Source organism: Schistocerca americana, chromosome 7 (assembly GCF_021461395.2).
Source record: "Schistocerca americana isolate TAMUIC-IGC-003095 chromosome 7, iqSchAmer2.1, whole genome shotgun sequence".
NCBI classification, from domain to species: domain Eukaryota; kingdom Metazoa; phylum Arthropoda; class Insecta; order Orthoptera; family Acrididae; genus Schistocerca; species Schistocerca americana.
Window position 1 is genome coordinate 288,663,571 of NC_060125.1, and position 21,931 is coordinate 288,685,501.

The window sequence follows — 21,931 nt, forward strand, 5'->3', positions numbered from 1 at the left end:
ATTTTACTAATTCATACTTCAAATTTTTCAGATTTTCATATATCGTGTGTAAATCATTATTTTCATATCATTCAAGCATAGCTAGCATTTCATATGACACCAAAACTTACTCACTTCTTAGGTTCCAACCTAATAAATGTACCATTTTGCCAACAACACGTGTTAATAGAAAACAGAGTTTCTAACCAATTCCTATCATCATTACATCAAATATCGTCAACATATATCATCATCCTACTCATCATAAACTTCAACATACATCATTGACAAAATATAGCACTAATAATTTCAATGCACAACTAACCTCAAATCTCATAAAAATTCATTACTTTTCCAGGACAACTCTTATTATCTGCTTGGTCTTCACAAATTGGCAGATAAGAAAAACTACATCATCAGCTGCTTACTAAAAAATTCACTCAAAACCAAGAAACTTGAATAATGCTTACTGCTGTAACCTTACATACTTCATGGAATCGTATACAACACTCTCAGTATGATTGTTTATCATGTACCAACTGAGTAAAAAGCAAAATTTCGTTGCATACCTAATGAGTTACATAAAATTCCATACATATCAATATCTACAGTATCAGGTATTGCTAATATATTATTCATTTAACACATTGCTTTATGGGTGATACGTGGTGCACTCCTTTGGATTTCCATATAAACAGTGTTTCAACTTCGTTTTAATTCTCATGCACTATTCTTTTAATTTCGTATGGTCTCTTGTAGAGAAGGAAGAATTTCTGACTAAGATACTTACTTTTACTTGATATTGGATGAGATTTGTCCGAAACTTTTTGTCTTACGTGCAATTTCCTAACTTGTGCCTTCATATTATGAGATTTCCTGCGTTTTTCAACTGTATTTGCAACATTTGTTAAGACTAGTTTGATATCTTTGTGCCATAATTTTATGGCTTGAGCAAACTGTACAAGTTCTTTGATTTTGTATGGCAGCTGTTGACTAAGAAGTTAAGACGTGAGTAAGCTCATTTAAGATATCTTGAACTAAAGCGATATATCTGTCGTAGTTGCTGTGTCGGCTGTGGCAATAGAGCCTGCACAACTTATTAATCTCTTTCACTGTACTTTGATGGGTTTGAATGTGGAGAATATTATGAAGTAAATATTGGCTGGATCTTGTATCTCTTCAATGTATGTAACCAAACACTAACTAAGGACCATTATCTGATCTGACCTTGTCAACATGTCCTACATGGTGTAAAAAAGCTTTGGACACTGTTTTGGCTGTAGCATAACGCAAAGGGGTGAGTGATAAATTTAGTTGTCAATTCCACTATGACGAAAACATAAGAAAAATCATTTCTAGATCTAACTAGTGGTCCTAGTAAATCTATGGCTGAAAATTGTTTTAGCTTGGAAGGTTTGATTCCAAACAGTGAGGCACAATGTGAAATGGTGGCTAGTTTGGTTTTTGACAGAGTTTACGCTTCAAAAGTACTTTGCATAGTCTTTTCTCTACGTTGTTAAAATAGCACGTGGTGCGTAATTTGTGGAAACACTTCCGTGGTCGAAAATGCCTGTAGCTTAAGTGCGTGTTCTGTATCAACTTACTGACAAATTCCTCTGGAATATACACCACCCAAAGTGTACCATACAGAGTGCTACGTTTAAAGAGCATATCGTTTCTGACCAAATAAAACTGTCTGATAGCTGTATTTCTCCTGTCTTTCCGTTTTTCGTTAAATCATTCCAAAAGGTATCTTTATTTTGTTCTTATGTTATGCCGAGTAATGAGTTTGAGATAAAGTTCTCGAAAGATCCTTTTTTTAGATAAAGTAAGTTAAAATTCGTCCTGTAAAACACCTGCGTTGTTATCAGCTAAACCACTTGGGGTACAAAGTAAAGCATCAGCAATGATGTCTTTACCTGGAATGTAATAGATAGTGAAATTATATTCCTGCAAGGTCAGTGCCCAACAACGTAATCTTTATTGGTTTAACTTGGAGGTCATTAAAAACCGTAAGTCTTTGTGTTTGAATAAACTTACGTATGCTTATAAAGTAAATAGTACCTAAATTTCGCAAATGCCCAGAGAATGGCTATGGCTTCTAATTCTGTGACTGAGTAATTTATTTCCGATTTACTTAATGATCTACTGGCGAACGCAATACTCTTTTGGACAATGATTCCATTCTCAGTGCATCCTTGGAAAACACAGGATCTGAGTGGTATTTAGGAAGAATCTGAAGATAAGCAGAAATCTTTTGATAGATCAGGATGAGCTAAAACAGGTGGAGTCAACAGTGCCTCTTTCGGTGTATCGAACTCTAATTGTGCTTGATCATTCCTGCACCAACTTGTGTTTTTGCCTGTCAAAGAACGTAATGCTAGTGTAGTCAAAATTTTCAGTTTGAAAAATCTACAGTAAAAATTTACTACTCCTAAAAAGCTTTTGACTTATGGTTTAGTAGTAGGTGATGAGATTGCTCTGATAGCTTCTAGTTTTTTAGCATCAAGTGCAATACCGTCTGGTGAAATTATAGGGACTAAAAATTTTACAGACATCTTACCAAGATAAGATTTTCCTAAGTTTACTGAATCTTCAAATATGTCAAGAAAATTTTCTAAGATTTTGTTATGTGTTGCCAAAGTTAGTTCTGCTGTCAAAATATTATAAACGTTGTTGGTGATGCGTCTTTTTAGATGGTCTGGAAGAATAGTGTTCAGTCCACGAATAAATGCTGCAGATGAAATGTTTGAACCAAAATGCATTTTAGAGAACTGGTAACACATCCGAAAGCATAAAAATTTCTTGTAATTCCTGCAGTCAGTATGTAACCCTTTTCGCCAAAAACTGGAGCGCAAAGCTACAGATGACAATACTTGATGCCATAGAAATATTGCAATAATTCGTCAAGTCTTAATGGTCTGTCTGTTTCCAGGAGAATCGTAGTGTTTATCTGATGCGAGTCCAAGACCAACCTAAGTGAACCATCTCTTTTTTCAACCACGTCCAATGGACTGTTGTAGGAACTGACAGCTGGCTCAATAACGCCGTTTTCTAACATCGAATGGATTCCAACCTTCACCTTTTTTCGCTAATGAACCGCTATTACGTAAGGTATTACACAGAATTTGCTGTGCTCTCCAACCCGAAACGGTACTGAAACCCCTTGATGGTGCCGGGGCTATGTGTAAACACTAGTGCATGGTATTTAGCTAAATTCTTTCCTATCATGTTCATCACAATTCTCTGCTTCTTCGATCTTTTACTGGATTAGTGTATTTAAATTGATTACCTGATCGTAACTGTCACGGTTTGTACAATGATAAGGTGTATTACTGTCAACGCAATAAGGTGAGCATTGAAAAGAATCATTACACAGGAAACATAGGGGGTTGATTTCTTCTTCTTGTGAACTTAATCAATTTTCAAATTTTAAAACGACATGTTGATCCAAAATTGCTACGTTGTTTCCTGATAATTAAGGTTCATTACTGCTTTGTATTGATTAAAGACACTGACGCCTAAAATTATTTGGGTGGAGAACAACGGCACAACGAGTAAGTTCATAGAAAAGCTGTCCCTGACAAATCAACTCCAGAAAGGTCTCATGTTTAAGATCAACAGGTTTTCCCGAAATGGCACCTTGTATTTTAATTTTCTAAAGAGGTAGTGTCGGGCAAAGTATTGTTTTTTTACTTTTATTGTATGCTGTTTCGCTTATAACTGATATTGCGGTACCTAAGTCCTAAATTGGGTTAAATTACTATTAGCAGTGAAAATGTTGATTACAGGGTGTACAATTTGTTTTGTTTCAACTTCGTTTTCCTGCAGCAGACGGTTCCTTATGTCTTCGAACTCCCTAAAGTTAATAATTACTGCAGCAGAGTCATCTATTGGCTGTCTTGTCCCTTCAGCTGGCGGGATCTGAAATCAGTGTTTATTCTTTTCACCCAAGGCAGAAATTGGAATCTATCCAATAAATAATGAGGGCGTTGGGTGCGATTGCTGCTCTGAGATGGAGAGTTTGACACAGGAGTGCGAAGAGTGATGACCGCCAAAATTCGTTATTAGCTTCAATCTAAATTCAGTGGCACTGTTGCCTTATAGAAGCTTGACATGCTGGCTAGGTGCTATTTTCTCCTATGGCGTTGTCGTCTTTGGACTTACATGCTGGCTAGGTGCTATTTTCTCCTATGGCGTTGTCGTCTTTGGACTTTTTTCACGACCTGATGAAAATGAAACAAGTGGGGACAGATCAAGTAACGCTACTATCAGTCATTTCGAGTACATTAGATTGCTCCACGTCAAATTGAAGTGAGGTGCACTTGTGTTGAACCCTCTGTTCGACACATACACAGAGACCGCTAGCTACGTGACAAGTACACTCAGTTTTCTGACTCTTTAACTAAGAGTGCTTCGACAAAAGTATTGTACTCCGCTCCATTTACAAACGAACACTACAAAACGGCCATCACAACACCTGGCGTAGTGTTTTCTACTACTGTTCTCATGTTCTACTTCAAGGGGAAGGGTTGTTGGAGATACGGCCCGTCATGGAGCTCCGCCCCTTAGCAGCCAAATAACAAGCGATCTGATAGTGTGGTGAAGGAGATCCCTACTGACAATAAATGATAGGGTATTGCTAGTCCAGTTTAATGTATTTCTGGGGCAATCATCAGTCGTTTGACATCCACTGCTGCATGAATGTTTCCCATCACGCATCTCACCGCAGCTCACTGAACCGTCCGTTTATCGATGATTTCCACATTAGAAGTCCATTGTAAGTGAAAAATGGTATTTCTGCTGACTGTAAACTTTCAGTTTCACATTCAATTTTGTTTAACAAAGACGGTTCAGGCCAGTTTACTCTTGTATTTATTCCTTTTTCTGCCAGTCTAGTGGTCAGCACGTGTTATTACTGAAATCTGTTATCGTTCAGCAACCAGCAAGTGTTATTACTGAAAACTATTATCAACTTATTTAGAAAAAAAGTTGCTAAGAGAGTTCAGTAATGGAAAACGCGTTGACTGTCTTAGAAACACATCCCCCCCCCCCCCCCCCCATTTCGCTGTAACTGTCTTTATTATATCCCCAAAGAAATTTAGTATTTGGAATAATTTTCAAGCGCAGAACAACATTCCTCAGGATACGCCAAACACGTTACGGAAAAGTCCTCCTATATATGTCGCTGACAAACAGCCCGTTTGACATCTTTCGCTGATCTCCTGTACTCTTGCGAACAACACAAAATTCAGTGGGATGAAAGGCAAGTTCGGACTCTACATCATGAAGGCTGTCTTTATGGATGTATACAGGGTGAGTTAACTAAAAATTGCTCCGCAAATACCGACGAAATGAAAAATGCTATTGACGCGCGGCTTTCACACAATGGATTGATAGTCAGGGGCTAGTACTGTTAACCAATACACAGATTGTAATAACGCTTGGAAACTGTGTTTTTTGTGCAAACATACACTTTTTTAAATGGACAAATGCCTGTTGATACTAACAAACTAAAAGTCGGGTAAAATAGAATGTCGTGGTGATTCTGGCAGGATTCTAGTGCGAGTCGTATACGACATATGGTATTTTGAGAAGTTCCTACATCGACACTTGTACAACTGGTAGAACAAACCAAAGGACAAAACAAGTGCTTGCTCTAGTTCTGTGTATTTTGACCGACAACGAAACAACTGACCATCACAGGCTGTGTTCGAAATGACCATGAGCAGCGGATGTATACGCTTTCAATCTGGTACGTGAATGACTGCTGCACACGCGCCAGCATTCTAGCGGAGATGTCCGAAAAAGCTGCTGTCATATGTCGTTGCGTATCATAGGGTGTAGAGGGTGTGTCCGTGTTGACAGTGTCTTTCAGCTTTCCCCACGGAAAATGTCTACAGGCGTCAAATCCGGGGAACGAGCCGGCCAAGGTACAGGTCCTCTGCGTCCAATCCAACAATTGGAAACAATTTACGAAGACATGCTGTAGTACGTAGTGGACAGCCATCATGTTGGTACCACATATTCCTCCCATTCTGCAGAGGAACGACTTCTAGCATGTACGTAGAAATGATCTGTCAGGCCGCTGCGATGCTTGTGCGCGTTCAGGATTACGTCTATGAAAAACAGGCTTATGAGATGATGGTTCTCTATCGCACACCACACGTTTGCACTCCATGGACACTGATGTTCCACTGGACGAAGCCAGCGTGGATTGTCAACAGACCAACATTGCATGTTTCGGGGGTTTACCTGGCCATGATTGCTACACGATACATCTGGAGTATCCTGTCTTAATGCCCACGTGCAGAAGTTAACACGATTTTCATAAACGTTTCCATGTAACTCCTGATGGACTGAGACGTGACAGGGATGGACCATACGTCGATGGAGAACCTGTAGCACACTCGCCTGACTCAAGCCACTTTCTCGTGCGACTGCGCGGGAACTAACGTCCGTATCAACTGCAACAGCAGCAATAACATTAATTTCCCCCTCTTCTGCCATCACATGTTTTCTTCCCTTACGTTGTCTAGATTTCACGCTAGCACTTTCACGTAACTGGTTGAAGAGGTTATAAATAATTGCCGAGATGGTTCACGTCTGTTGGGATATCTTACCGCATACGCCGTACAAGAATGAACTGCATTCTTCCTGTACTCTCCATACACCACTAGCATGTCGGGTTTTTCTGCGTTGATACATCCCACCGCCCACTCATGACCTACTGCGTGCACTGCCACACGCTAACTGACTAGCAAGACGCAGTGTACTCAAGAAACATTCAGGCACACTGTAAGTAAACGTTACACCATCGTATCTAGTAACTACGCAGGTTCAGTGGCACAAACAAGTAACGACGTGGAAGCTTCTTAAAATACGATATTTCTTAAACGACTCGCTCTAGAATCCTGCAATAAACACCACTGACATTCAAATTTACTCAACTTTTAGTTTGTTAATGTCAATACACATTGTTCCATTTTAAAAAAACTGTTTGTACCAAAAACTCTTCCTAGGTGCTATTACAATTTGTTTATTGACTAACAATACGAATCCCTGAAGACCGATCCATTCTGAGACAACAGCAAGTCAATAGCACTTTCCATTTCCGCAATTTCTGCAGTGTAAATTTTAGGTGATTCGCTCTGAAGATGAATTTTCTTATCAGTTGAATACCAGTGTAACAACTATCATTTGAGCGAAGAATCATCACTTTATGGTTTTTGCGTTTAGAGACTGTGTTATTAATTGAATCAGTGATATGGAAAAGGGGGTCATGTCCACTTTTTTTTCAAATTACGTCACCGGACATGACTGATCTTTACGTCTGTACGCATTATTTAGTATAACAGGGAGTGATGTCCCATCAACAGAAGGGTATAGAGTCAGACAAGCGGCCGTCTCCATACGAACAAACATTTAGTGGACCTGTTCCAATAAAAAAGAAGAAACTAGACGATGCAAAGTAAACTCTACATTACATACCTGACGAGCAGAAACCATTTTATAACAGTATCTGCCAATGGCCAAAGAAGGATCGTCAGGATAAAGATGAAGCAAAGCCACTATTTTCCACTGTACTGTATTTTGCTTGTGGTTGTGTACTGGGTACGTTTAGAGTAAATATGTGTGCTCATAACACCCTGTTTTAATTGCTATAATGAATGTGAATAATATAAACTTGCATAACCGCTGCAAACAGGAAGCTAGTTGGCACATCAACATCATTGGGTTTGAAGAGTGGTCATCTCCAGTATATTCAAATTCTCTTAGTTACCACAGTCGCCGGCCGCGGTGGCCGTGCTGTTCTGGCGCTGCAGTCCGGAGGCTGCTACGGTCGCAGGTTCGAATCCTGCCTTGGGCATGGGTGTGTGTGATGTCCTTAGGTTAGTTAGGTTTAAGTAGTTCTAAGTTCTAGGGGACTTATGACCTAAGATGTTGAGTACCATAGTGCTCAGAGCCATTTGAACTTACCACAGTCGACGGGTAATGTACGTTGTGTATAATGTCTGGGGCCAATTGCTACATGGCAACTGCACAGCAACATGCTCAAACCCGTAGTGTAGTTTTTTGTGTCTCCTGAAAAATTTACTTTCTGTGTCATTACCGGTTCAGTTGTATTAAAGTGTCTCGTTTGTCTTGAACACCTCAAGTAACATTTTGTCCAGAGGCAAAATAAAAAAAGATCAAGCAAATGTTGTTTGTCTACCAGGACATTGAGCATTAAGATTGTCTTTCTGGTAGCATTGTTCATCACGATGTCATGAAAGGAATACGCCTTTTTAAATAGCGCCCTACATTTTTATTCAGTAATGCACTTCGTCTTCTCAAGACCTGTACAAACACGTATCACAGTGTACCATTCATGTGAACATGCACTGGCGGGCGGTGCAGGTACGTGCGGTGATGTAATTGGCTCCAGCAGACAACAAACGAACGGGAAAACAAGGAAAACGCACACCGGTCTCATTCAGTCAACTGTGTTCGGTTGAAGATTTTTGTGAGTACAATGTACACCGATGAAGAGAAAGTACACAGCGTATCGTTTAAACGTCTTATTGTACTGTGTTACATGTGTCCGTATTTGTAAATATGTATACATTTTTGTAGTTGTTGGGGTCGGAAAAACATCGTGACTGATACGGACCGGAACGAAATCTCGACTGACGAGTGCCGCTTTGCCTATATCAAATGACGCCCGTCATCGAGTGCCAAATCAAGCATTTCATCCTGAACGTGTGCAAGGCCAGGTTCAAGGCGAGGTCGGTTCTGTGATGTTTTGGTGGTGATTTTCTTACCATGAATTGAGCCCGCTCACTGAGGTGGCCACTAACGTGAACCAGCATGTGTATTTAAACATTCTGAGTGATCAGGTGTTGCCTTTCGGTCAACATCTGCATGACGAGTACGCTACCGATATCCCTATTCTTTCAACGCGACGACAGTACAGTTCACCGGCTGGAAGAATATGTGACTGGTTTCTTGAACGCTCTCCCACACTATTACGTCTAGACCTGAAAAATCACCTTACTTGAATCCCATAGAAACTCTGTGGGAAATGTTGAAAAAGCGGGTAAAACACCGACATCGGCATCCTCGCAATTTGGTGGAATTTTGCGATCAGAGCCTCACAACTTAGTGGACTCACTTACTAACCGAATCCTGGCAGTTATCAAGTCCAGGGACGGAATTACAAGGCATTAAATCATGGCTATAATGATTTCTTTAAGGGTGACTAATTTTATCTCCGGTGAATTTATATCCCTTCTACAATAATTGACACTCTGTAGATTACGTACGTTTATTCGATGAAAAACGTTTTATGACGCACTATGTGCAGTTAGTGCATAAACTTTATTTATAGTTGTTCTTCTTTGATACAGATGGTCCGTGGACGATCAGAATGTACCAGTACGTATATTCGTAACTAAAAAAAATTAATACAGCCATGTATTGCATGATGCAGTTCTTATCCTTTATGAAAGCTGCCCAACATCGCCCATACAACATATTTTTTTGTATTATTGTGCTTCGAAAGATAGCTTCACTTTGTCTTCGTGGTCTCCAAATTTGATGTTAAGTTTGCCACTGATCTCACTTCTGCTACTACCTTATTGCTTGTGTCTTTCTTCGATTTACGCTCAGTCCATAGTGCGCCCTCGTTAGACTATTCCTTGCAATCAACTGTCCTGTAATTCTTCTTCACTTTCACTGAGGATAGCAATGGCATCAGCGACTTTTATCATTGATATCCTTTCTTTTATTTTAATCCCACTCCTGATCCCTTTATTTCTATTTTCTTCGATGTATAGATTGAACAGTAGGGGCGAGAGACTACATCTTCCTCTCCACCCTTTCAAATCCGAGAATTTCGTTCTTCATCTTCCATTCTTACTGTTCCCTCTTTTTTTCTTGTGTGTTCTGTATGTTATCCGTCTTTTCCTATAACCTCTAACTATTTTCTTGCGTATTCCGTTCATTTACATCATTTAGCATTGTCGAACGATTTTTCTGAGTTGACGAATCATATGAACACGAATCATATGAACATGTCTTGATTTTCCTAAAGTCTTGCTTCCATTATGAAGTGCAAAGACAGAACGCCTCCCTAGTGCCTTTACTTTTCCTGAAGCCAGACTTATTGCCATCTAACAGATCCTCAAATACGTTTTTCATTCTTCTGTATATTACTTTTGTCAGCAGCTTGGAACCCTGAGCTGTTAAGCTGACTGTGCGATAGGTCGGACACTCCTCTCTTCTTTTTATCATCATAGCTGAGTGTGTGTTATTTTCTTTCTAAGTCTGACGGCATGTTTCCAGACTTACAGAATCAGCAAACCAACTTTAACAGTCGTTTGGTTGCCTCTTCTCTCAGTAATTTTGGAAATTCCGAAGGAATGTTGTCTACGCCTTCCACCTTAGTGATCGTAAGTGTTTCACAGCTCTGTTAAGCTCTAATACTGGATCCATTTCGTCTTTTACATCGACCCTCATTTGTCGTTCAGTCATATCATTAGACGGTTCCGTCCCTCGTAGAGACCTTCTTTCCTCCTATACAATCTCTTCTCCGTATTTAACCCTTTCAGACCTGATTTTCTTCTAGAGGATGGAGACTTTTTCTTTATGTGGTAATGCTCTTAGGTGATTTTTTAATGATTTTGAAAGCAAGATTTATACAAAAATTTGTACCCGTTTTCAAAACATGCTTTGTACACTTGGATTCATTTTATGGACTGAAATAATTAATTACAAAAAATTTTCTGTTGTAAAAAGTAGTAACATGGTCATTCAATAATCACGCAAAATAACAATAACAGTATTCTATTATACAGTAGAATGTAGCACACGAACCACATCTGTGTATAGTGATAGTCATAAGCTACCGCGCACTGCTGCACTGACTTGCTGATATTTTCATAGTGATGTCCAACAGTTGGCAGCTCTGGCACATGATAAAAAGACTGACCATTCATAAATGTGTAACTAGGGTTTTCATTGGCAAATAATACTTTTGTTGCAGCGAAGACAAAGTAAAAAGTTTAATGTATACAGTTGTAGCTGGGGAGTCTGAAAGGGTTAAGAATGGATTACGTATCGCACTCGCAATGTTGACGCTTTTTGTATCAATTTCAAGAAAGGTTCTTTCTTTTTCGATTTTTTCTCATTACCCCTTCTCGCATTTGATCCCCTGCACTTCATATCTATTTCATTCCTAGGTGACTTTTATTGCTTTATTCTTGTCTTTTCCTGAACGTTTTTGTATTTCCTTCTTCTGTCGATCGATTGATTTCTGGCACCAAAGGTTTCTTCGCAGTTATATTTGCATCTTTCGTCGATCAATTGATTTCTGGGAGCAAAGGCTTATACGCAGCTTCCTTTCTTGCACATGTATTTGATATATTTGTATGTTCAACTTCTGTGATTGCCCTTTCTAGAGATGTCCATTCCTCTTCTATTGAACTGCCTGTCGTGGAATTCACTACCGCAGTACTTACAGTCAAAAAGAACTTCATACGCTCCTTCTCGTTGCGCACTACTTCAGTATCTCACTTTCCTTAAACTTCAGTATGGCATTTGCCTTAAACCAGTTCTGCTCCTCATCATTACTAAATTGTGGCGCGAGTCATTATCCGCTCCTTTGTACACCTCAAAATCCAATATCTAGTTCCAGAAGTTCTGTCTGAGATGTTATAGTTGCGTTGCAATCGTCCCGTGTCTCCAGGCTTTCCCCTTCTTCACGTATTTCTGAACAGTGTATGTACATATATCACTGGTGCTCTGTCACCTGCAAGATTTTAGCAGTAACACGCACGGAGTTGCCACCTCCCCGCTATATTTTTCATTTGTGTGTTCTGCGTGTCTGCAGGTGACCATGTATCACTACGACCTGCCGCAGTACCTGCAGGACATCGGAGGCTGGCCTAACCCGGTTCTGGCGGACTATTTCCGGGAGTACGCTCGCTTCCTCTTTGATACGTATGGAGACAGGGTAAGTCCTTCGGAAGAACAGTACCTTGGTGGAGTCGGTTACAATCTTGGAAAACAGTGATTCTGTGCAGATAATGTTTATCAGGTGCCGTGTCTCCTTAGGCTCTTCCTGTGTCACATTGCAAAATCATCCTAAGTAGGGACTCATGCAGCTCCACTTGCAGGTGAAACTGTTGAGAACACACGACGGGTACTGGTACAGGTACCCTGGATCACATTACCAACGTGTGATCTACTGCTCAAGTGCTGGGTTATCTCAAGTACAAACCTCTAGAGCAAGTGATGACTTACTCTTGCGAAATTATATCAATAAACCAATTGTGATAAGGCGCTAATGGAAATATGATCTGGGCTGGTTGCGACACTAACATCAACGTGATATAACAAACATTAGAGCACATTCAAAGTATAGGTTTTCTAATGCTTTATTTGATGATTTTTAAGAGAACCTTTTTTTCCGCTAACTTATACATTTGTTTTGATTCTGATAAAGGGAGGTCTGCATCTGCCTTCACAAGAATCCAAGTAAATGTTTGCGGCAGTGCCGCGCAGGGTAGCCGCGTGCTCTCGGGCGTCTTTCCACAGTTCGCGCAGCTAGCCCTCGTCAGAGGTTCGAGTCCTCCCTCGGGCGTTGTCCTTAGCGTAAGTTAAAGTTAGAGCAAGTAGTGTGTAAGCCTAGGAACCGATGACCTCAGCACATAGAACTTACCACAAATTTCCAAAAAATTTTTGAGGCAGCGCAACGAATGCTTTTTGACTTGAACGAGTTCCACCCCTTCTGGACACAGAATAATCGTATAAGAACGGGTGTGAGCATGATGCTTACACTCTCGACCCATTATAGTAAAACTCAGGACGTTCTTACCAAGTACCACTTAGCACACACTTTCAGTAATCTGTGAAGTGTAGTAAATTTCAAGAGGAAGTTTCCACGTTTCAATGATATATTCTGGAGATAAATCAGCTGTTCGTTCGTGAGTGAATAGCTTTATTTATGTTCCTGTATCTATTTCATCCGATTAATGTCACGTTTCAATAGTCGCAGTTACTGCCTGCCATAAGTGAATCTGCAACTGTGAGAAATATGTAGGCTCAAGAAACCGTATGTTCAAAAATTAAATTCTGTGGGGCTTAATAACGGATACTGGATTTTGCATCATACTACCATCGACTCCAAAAATTGTTTTTACGTTCTCCTTTTGTAAATATCTTCTGACAAGATGACGTATGAATTTATGAAAACTTGTCTCATCTATTTTGTGTGTTAAGCAAGAACAAAGGAACCTTCCTAAAACAGGAAACATTACACAAGTAATGTGACATGAACTTAGGAACAGAAAGAAAAAAAAAAATACTTTTATGGACCCCTTTGCGTACAACATGCGTACAAAAACTTCTTTGCTCATAAATGACGTCAGCGCAGTAACTACGTTGCCAGCTTGAACTATTTTTTGTTTTATTTATTTAATAGCAGAGCAACCTGACGTTGCCCAGGCATTTGTTACAGCTGTGCACCCACGCCCGTACCAGGCAGCGTCTGCCCTTGTGCTTAATGTTTATGACTTCATATCTCCTGAGGTATGTGTCGTACAATGATACAGTTTTGTAGGTACATTCAACGGCATATGTGGATACTGTCTGCAAAATGTGTTGCGAATGGAGGTAGTAGCAAAATGAAGTAATAAATTTAAACGATCTGCGCGGTGCGGCAGTTTTAGACGCACATTACTGTTTATGACGTCATATCTCTTGAACTACGTGTCATACAATGGTATAATATTGTAGGTATATTCAGCGGCATATATGGATACCTTTTGCGAAATTTATTGTGAATAGAGTTAGTAGCAAATAAGCAATAAATTTAAACGTCATGCATGATGCGGCAGTTGTCACGCATCTCATTGTTTATGAGGTCATATTTCCTGATCTATGGCGCGCAATGATATAATTTTGCACTTACATACCGTCTTTAAAACACGTCGCGAATATAACTGGCAGTAAAAAGGTAATGCGGAGCTTTTACTGCATGATTAGTTGAAAAGGAGTAAGCGATAAACACTTTTTTTCTTTCATCGTAGTGTAGGGATTACCAGAGCCAAAAAATTTCGTCAAGGTTTGAAATTATGTGTGAAGTTTGTTGCACGCCGCTAAGTGCTCTCAAATACTGGATGGATAAAGTCTGGTAATTCAAGCGTCGCGGACTACGCGTTTCACCCCCCACCCCTTTCGATAGGTAGGTTTTTCTTGCCCCCCCCCCCCCCCCACAGCGATTGTTGACTACCAGTAAGGTATATGTGTACCAAATCTAGTTGAAATCGTTCCAGTGGTTTAGAAGGAGACGTAGAACTCACTCACTGACTCACACATCCATTTTTTAATTAAATGTATGGATTTGGCCCTCCCCCCGTCCCCCCCCCCCACCCAACACACACACATCCATTTTTTGTAATATATATGGATTTGGTTCAAATGATTCAAATGGCTCTGAGCACTATGGGACGTAACTGCTGTGGTCATCAGTCCCCTAGAACTTAGAACTACTTAAACCTACCTAACGCATCCATGCCCGAGGCAGGATTCGAACCTGCTACCGTAGCGGTCGCGCGGTTCCAGACTGTAGCGCCTAGAACCGCCCGGCCACTCCGGCCGGCATGTATGGATTTGGCCTTCACAGTTTGAACTAACAATTGTAAACGAAATGTGTGTGAAATCTTATGGGACTTAACTGCTAAAGTCATTGGTCCCTAAGCTTACACACTACTTAACCTTATCCTAAGGACAAACACACACACCCATGTCCGAGGGAGGACTCGAAGCTCCGCCGTGACCAGCCGCACAGTCCATGGCTGCAGCGCCTACACCACTCGGCTAACCCCGCGCCGCATAGTTGTAAACGACAGAAGTGCATTCGACCAGCAAATTGTGAGCAGGCGATGTTTGGCAGCGGACGTGCTACCGAATTGTGTCAGCGTTGTTGTGTCACAAATCGCAATAGAGCTACATCTCTAAATGAAGTGTTCAAGATATTCTCCATGTTCTGAAGAAAAGTGTGTGCAGATTTTGTCCCGCACGCCTTGATCCCAGAACAAATACAACAAAGCGTTGACGCCTGCCGCAACTTGACAGAACTGATAAATGCGGCGAATTCTGTACTAGAAACAATCATCACGGGTGAGGAGACGTGGTGTTATCAACCAATCAAGTCTGGTGTTAGCGGTACAGCCTACCATAAAACGACAAACTGCAGAACTTCACACGAAGGGTTAACGGTTTGACGATATAAGCGACATTCAAACCACTGTGAAGCACGAGTTGAACAACATCCCAAAGATGGCACTTTTCCGGCAGTTTCGCAGGGTTGTATGAACGTTCTGAGCGGCTATGAACAACATACTAAAAATTCTGACCGGTGGGGCGTGAGCGTCGGGATTGGGAGGACATTGAAAGGTCCCTCTTTTATGCTTTTCTTGAATAATTCAAAAACCGCGACTTCTAGGGAAAAATGTTTCCCACCACAAAATTTAACTATATTACATTTCCTACAAAAAAGAACATCTTATTTATTGTTCATATTTCAATGGTATAAAATTAATGTTTAATTTTAAGTGAACTGGACCAAGAACAAATACTGAATGTGTACCCCATCTAACATGGAAAACTGCCCATCGCGCCATCGCGTCCCCCCCCCCCCCCCCCCCCCCTCTCTCAGACTTTGTGATAAAATGACGCAGTGGATCGGCTGTCAAAAATTGAGGACAGATTAAGCATGAAAACAGGAAGAAGGGGTCCTGAACTGAGAAAAAGGTTGCAAAACTGTTACGGTGAAAGGCCCAAGATGAAAATGTGCGCCGTCCTGTGTGGCCGTGCGGTTCTAGGCGCTTCAGTCTGGAGCCACGTGACCGCTACGGTCGCAGGTTCGAATCCTGCCTCGGGCATGGATGCGTGTGATGTCCTTAGGTTAGTTAGATTTAAGTAGTTCTAAGTTCTAGGGGACTGATGGCCACAGGTGTTAAGTCCCATAGTGCTCAGAGCCATTTGAACCATTTTGAAAATGTGCAACATCGAGAGAATTTCAGTAGTCACGGCGTCGTGGTTGTAATGTTGGACTCTGAAGTGGGAGATCCGTGTTCAAATCTTCTCGTTCCTCATTTTTTTTACAATATTATGATCTATCCGTCCGGTCATTGACGCGTCTGTTCGCTGTATTCAGATTTGTGTCTGTGTCGTGGTGTAACGCCCGTTTGCAACAGCGAGGTGTAAGGTAGGGACTTACACATGTACGTATATCGTTCTGCCCAAGTACCTCGTGTTATGCCTCTTGCGTTCCGTTTTGGAAGTTATGTCTCTTCAGTTCCGTTGTTGTAGTTCACACCAGTTTATTTGTTGTTTTAATTTCTGTCAGATGTCTATGCGGTATCTCACTGCTCTTACTATTCATCACATTTACTAACGACGGTAACATAACCTTACACATGGCTCATATTCTACAACCAGCGTGTATTATGACAAGTGGCAAGACTACGACGACGTGGTTCTTGCGATTCCCTCGATGTTGTACATCTTGAGCTTGGACTGTTCAATGTTTCTATTTTGCTTCCTTTTTCACAGTTTAGTGCACCTTCTTCCTGTTTTCATTTTTGATGAGTGCTCAGTTTTTGACGGGCTATTCACTAGGCCATTTCCCACCTACTTTGAGGGGGGTGCGATGGGGAGTTTCCTTTGTTAGTGTAATTGAGCCGTATGAAGGTATAAACTGTGTTGTGGAAATATAATAGGATGACGGTGGAGAATGGAGCGTGGTTGCGTCAGGGAAAGCAGGTCACCAGATTGTGGTCATGCACTTTCCTCCTACATAGGTGTGAAAAACTGAAGAGCGAGCAAGCAATTCCCCATTCTCTGTACCGCACTACGTCACAAGTAGCAGCTACAGGGTATTTCACAAATATACTTCGAAGCAGTGCACAGATACCACCAGAGATGATTATTTTCCACGAAGTGAAATACAGAAACGAGTTATCGGTTACACTAACGCGAACACGCATGTGGGCAGAAGCTACGTAAATATCTGCACATTGTACTACAATGCCAGAGGGCAAACTGATTCCTTGTCATTCTGCAAGCCAGTTGTAGCGTTCTTCTGAGAAAGGTGACTTTCCCGACCACAAATATAGCTCGCTTTTCAGTTTACACAGGGACTATACCTGTCTACAGTCCTCCTATGTGAGTGGAGGAAACTTTAATGAGCTTGCGTTTTTTATAACGTTGTCAATTTGGGTTCATTAAGTGAGCAGCCGTTTGAAGTTAAGTGAGTTTTTATATAAAATACGTTTCTGCAAACAACAGCTGAGAAGTGTTTAATTTGGAAGCGTGATGTCATTTAGTTTCCTATGTAGTGCTGGTGGGAAAGAGATTGGATTGGTAACTATGCCCCCTCGCTGCTGTCTATCGTTGGCAGCTTATTGTAATGCTGTATAACTATGTTCTAGTCAATTGGTGGGGAATTAATGAATGATCAGAAAATATCTTCACTTCTCCCATAAAATTAATTGAGTTGCTGGTAGACTGCACAAATCTCTTCCGTTCAAGAACAGCAGGCACTTGTGAAGTGGGTTTTACTGAGCGGAGTCACATCCACAGTATATCTTGCAAGGTAATCAGTAAGACCCAAGTAACCAAGTGGTAAGGAAGGCTGATTCGCTTCTGAACGCGTCTCCCTTTCCAGCGGAAGTTGGGCGAAGATTGAAACCAAGTAGTGCGGTTCCTCCGAGGCTTCCAAAAAATCTTGAGAAAGGTCTTTCTATGTGTCCAATAGTGAGTAACATTGGCTGTCCCAACAAATACTGCCCAAACACTTGGAGTCCTTTTTTAATATCTCTTGTGCGAAAATGTGCTCATCACATTCACAGCTCTGTGGGCTTCATTCCCAAGGTAAAATCACTGAAGCTAAACAGTTGTGATATATTAGTCAGCTTCGATGTGGTGTCTTTATTCACAAAGGTTCCGCTTTCATATTCGTTGTCACTTATTGGCAGAAGTTGTGATAAAGAGATTTCAGCTTAGTTCAGATATGTGATGACTTCGACACACTTGCCGTCCTTGGTGACCAATTTCTTTATGGAGGACTTAGAGGAAAACGCCCTTGAATCTGCTATGTTAAAGCCCACAGTGTTTTAGAGGTATGTTGACAACACATTTGTACTGCACTCCTGGTGAATATAAATTACAAGACTTTTACACCATCTGAATATCATCCATGGGCACATCCCGTTCACAATGGAAACTGGAAAGGAGAGAAGCCTTCCATTTTTGGATTTTTTTGGGCATGCATGATATCGGAAACCGATGCATACAGACTTATATTTACGTACAAACCGCTGTTACCACCCATCGCAGACAATGAGAGTTCATAGAACTTCGGTTCACAGAGCACGCATCATTGCTGAGGGCAATCTGCAGGACGAGTTAAAGAGAGTTTTTGAAGTCAACGGGTATTCGTCACAGCAGATACGTAAGGCGCTGCGAATGAAATCAAAAGTGGCCATGAGAAATGCAGAAGATTACACAGAAAGATTTAACTCCATGGCTTTCCTGCCTTTTGTGGAAAGGCTTTCGTCAAAAAAAGGACGGATCCTCCGCAACCACAAAGTCATTTTTCATCCTCTACCGAAGACAATAGTACTCTTGGAATCAGTTAAAGATGATTTCATGCCCTGGATGGCCGGGGTTTACAAGATCCCCTGCTAATGTGGCCAGTCATGTATCGGACAGACGATTCACGCACTCAATGGATGATGTGCGGAACATGGCAATTGCACCCGCCTTTTACAGCCAAATAAATCGGCTGTTGCAGAGAACTGCATTGATACTCATCACTCAATGTTGTGCGAAAACGTGGAAAGTTTAGCGTCTGCTTCATCTTTCTGGGATTCTGTGCTGAAAGATGCAACTGAAATTTGCGTGGCGATGAATTTAATAAGTAGAGATAGAGGCTTCAGCATGGATAAGTCATGGAATCTGGCGTTTTTGTGTAATAAACTTACAAAGACATCGCGAAAATGTAGATCACAGTGCTACATCGATATCCCAGCGGTGGTCAACTGCGCAACCATAGATATAATTCATGCACATTTTACTTCTTTGCCGCTGATAAACATCTCTGGTGCCTGTGTTCCTGTGGTCGTATGCGCAGTGGCGCCGTCGGTGAGTATAAAAGAACGGAGCGAGTGTTGCAGCGCCGTTCTTTCGGCTCAGTCTGAAGGCGGCTGAACGATATTCAGAAGAAGAGGAAGGAGAAGAAGAAGAAGCTGTATTTAAGCGGTTGCACACCAGAAAGTTAATGGAGCACCAATCTACTTGTTACAGCATCAGTAATGTTTTGTCATTTATACGTATCTTTTTCTGAATAAGTTGGTCATGCTATGGAAGGATAGACGGTCGGAGGGGGAGGGGTGGTGGTGGTGTAGGACAATATTATATTTTAATTTTTGAGCTACGGGCTAGAGCAGGTAATTAACAATTGGTGCTAAAGTGCACTAATGCATTTCATTGTTCATTCCCGTTTTCAAAGTGTCAGTCAGTGTGGGAAACACGGGAGAAAAGAGAAACCAAATTTGATTTATGGAGTGAACATTGTAAAATGGCAGAAGAAAAGAATAACTTGGCAAACTAGAACAGAAACGGACCTACCATCACAGCAGCTGGGATATTCTCTGAAAGATCATCATCTAGATCATAAACAACACCCATCAGAAGTATGGAATCATATCAGAGATATTAACTATCTAGGACTACAGAAATATACGCCATTTTTATAATTTCGACACTTAACGTTGATATTTAGTTGTTGTTGAGGGAAATCGGAAGCAATATCGATGGTTCACCGTCCACGTCTCTAATCACAACACGGTATTTCCGCGCGGCTGCAGCGTACTTATATGCGGCACTAAGAGAAGATAAGTTCATTAGTTGATTAGTTCTCAGAATGAATTATGGCATAAATTCTTCTCGGGGTCATCGCTGTTTCCTAATTATGTCTCTCGTAGCAATGTATTCGAGAAATAAGGAAAATGCGTTTTTCTGCGAGCGTTGTGTAAGCAATACAAAGTGCGCGATGCGAAAAGACAGAGAATTAACGTGCTTTTGATGGGAGCCGATATGGCCTGGCCTGATTATGCGAGTTCCTTGACATGTTTGTTGAGAAATTCCTGGTATTGACATCTTGTGAAAGCGCTCCCCGTGATTTGATTTGCGTCTCTGTCACCGTGTTCGATAACTGGCTGATAACGTGTCACTGATAGCGGCATTGTGCTGCAGCTTTCCACATCTGTTCGTTCTGCTGCTGTCATCCTCTATTTGCGGCACCCTTCAGCAGACATATCCTTTTATGGACAATTCGCAGAAGCAGGGCGGAAGTGCTTTCTTTAACAAAGGTATTAGCTGAATAGCAGGCATTGCCAGAGGTATGCATATATTCGTCTTCTATTAGTCCATCTTTTCCTTCCCTCTCTCTCCATCTCCTCCTACCCATCATCCATCTGCTCCTCCTCCCCCCACCCTCCTCTGTCCATCCCTTCATCTCCCTATCTTTGTCTATCTCCTTCTCCCTCTCTCTGTCCGTCACCTCTCCCCTCTCTCTCCATCTCTTCCTCCCCCCTCTCCCTTTTCATCTCTTACTCTTTTCTTCCTCTGTCCACCAACCCCTCTTCCCTTTTTCTGTCGATTCCCTCCTGCCACTCTTTCTGTTCATTTCCTCCTCCCTCATCTGTCTGCCTACATCTTCCTCCCCCTGAATCTCCTCCTCTTTTCTTTTTCTGTCCATCTCCTGCTCTCCCCTCTCTCTGTCTATTAGCTCTCCCTTTTTCTCTGTTTATCTCCTCTACCCCATAACTGTGCCCATCTCCTGCTTCCCCCTCTCTGTCTGTCCCTCTCCTTCTTTCTCCACGTTATCACTCTCACCCCAATAACAGGCTGGCTCTTACCCCTCCATCAAGCGGACCACAATCCTATATTGCTGTTTTTGTATGCATACACGGACCAATGGAAGAGTTTCAAGACAAAATTATTGTCCACAGTATTTCCTTCTACATCGTAACAAATATATGTACCAAATTTGGTTGGAATCGTTCTGGGGGTTTGGGATGAGCTTTTCACCCGCGGCTTTACTTGCATAAGCATATGTCAAATAAATTTCACATACAGAATGAAATTTTCACTCTACAGCGGAGCGTGCGCTGATATGAAACTTCCTGGCAGATTAAAACTGTGTGTTGGACCGAGACTCGAACTCGGGACCTTTGCCTTTGCCTTGCCCGCGAAAGGCAAAGGTCCCGAGTTCGAGTCTCGGTCCGACACACAGTTTTAATCTGCCAGGAAGTTTCAAATTTCACATATATTTAACACATTTCGCATGTGTATGTACACACATTGCACGTGTAACTATAGCGAATTTCTCCTTGCAATTTCATGACGTCGTATCTCCTTAACTATATGTCATACAATGATTTAATGGTACATTCAATGGTATTTGTGAATACTGTCTCCAAAACCGAGCGAGGTGGCACGGTGGCTAGCACACTGGACTCGCATTCGGGAGGACGGCGGTTCAAACCCGCGTCCGGCCATCCTGATTTAGGTTTTCCGTGATTTCCCTAAAGCGCTCCAGGCACATGCCGGGATGGTTCCTTTGAAAGGGCACGGCCGACTTCCTTCCCCGTTCTTCCCTAATCTGATGAGACCGATGACCTCACTGTCTGATCTCCTGCCCCAAACCACCCCTAACTGTCTCCAAAGCCCGCCCGGCTAGCCGCGCGGTCTAATGCGCTGCTTTACAAGTGGGAAGGCGTGCCGGTCCCCGGCATGAATCCTCCCGGCGGATTAGTGGCGAGATCCGGTGTTCCGGCCGGCTTGTGGATGGTTTTTAAGGCGGTTTTCCATCTGAATCGGCGAATGCGGGTGGTTC

At 41.7% G+C, this 21,931-nt stretch overlaps 1 protein-coding gene across 1 annotated transcript in view; it reads left to right on the forward strand.

Moving 5' to 3' along the window:
• The window catches only part of LOC124622432 (myrosinase 1-like), a 308,720-nt gene that overhangs the window by 110,320 nt on the left and 176,469 nt on the right, over positions 1-21,931 (forward strand). Inside the window, exon 4 of the mRNA XM_047148127.1 lies at positions 11,852-11,974. Within this exon, the coding sequence (XP_047004083.1) occupies positions 11,852-11,974 (123 nt within the window). The remainder of the gene's footprint in view (positions 1-11,851; positions 11,975-21,931) is intronic.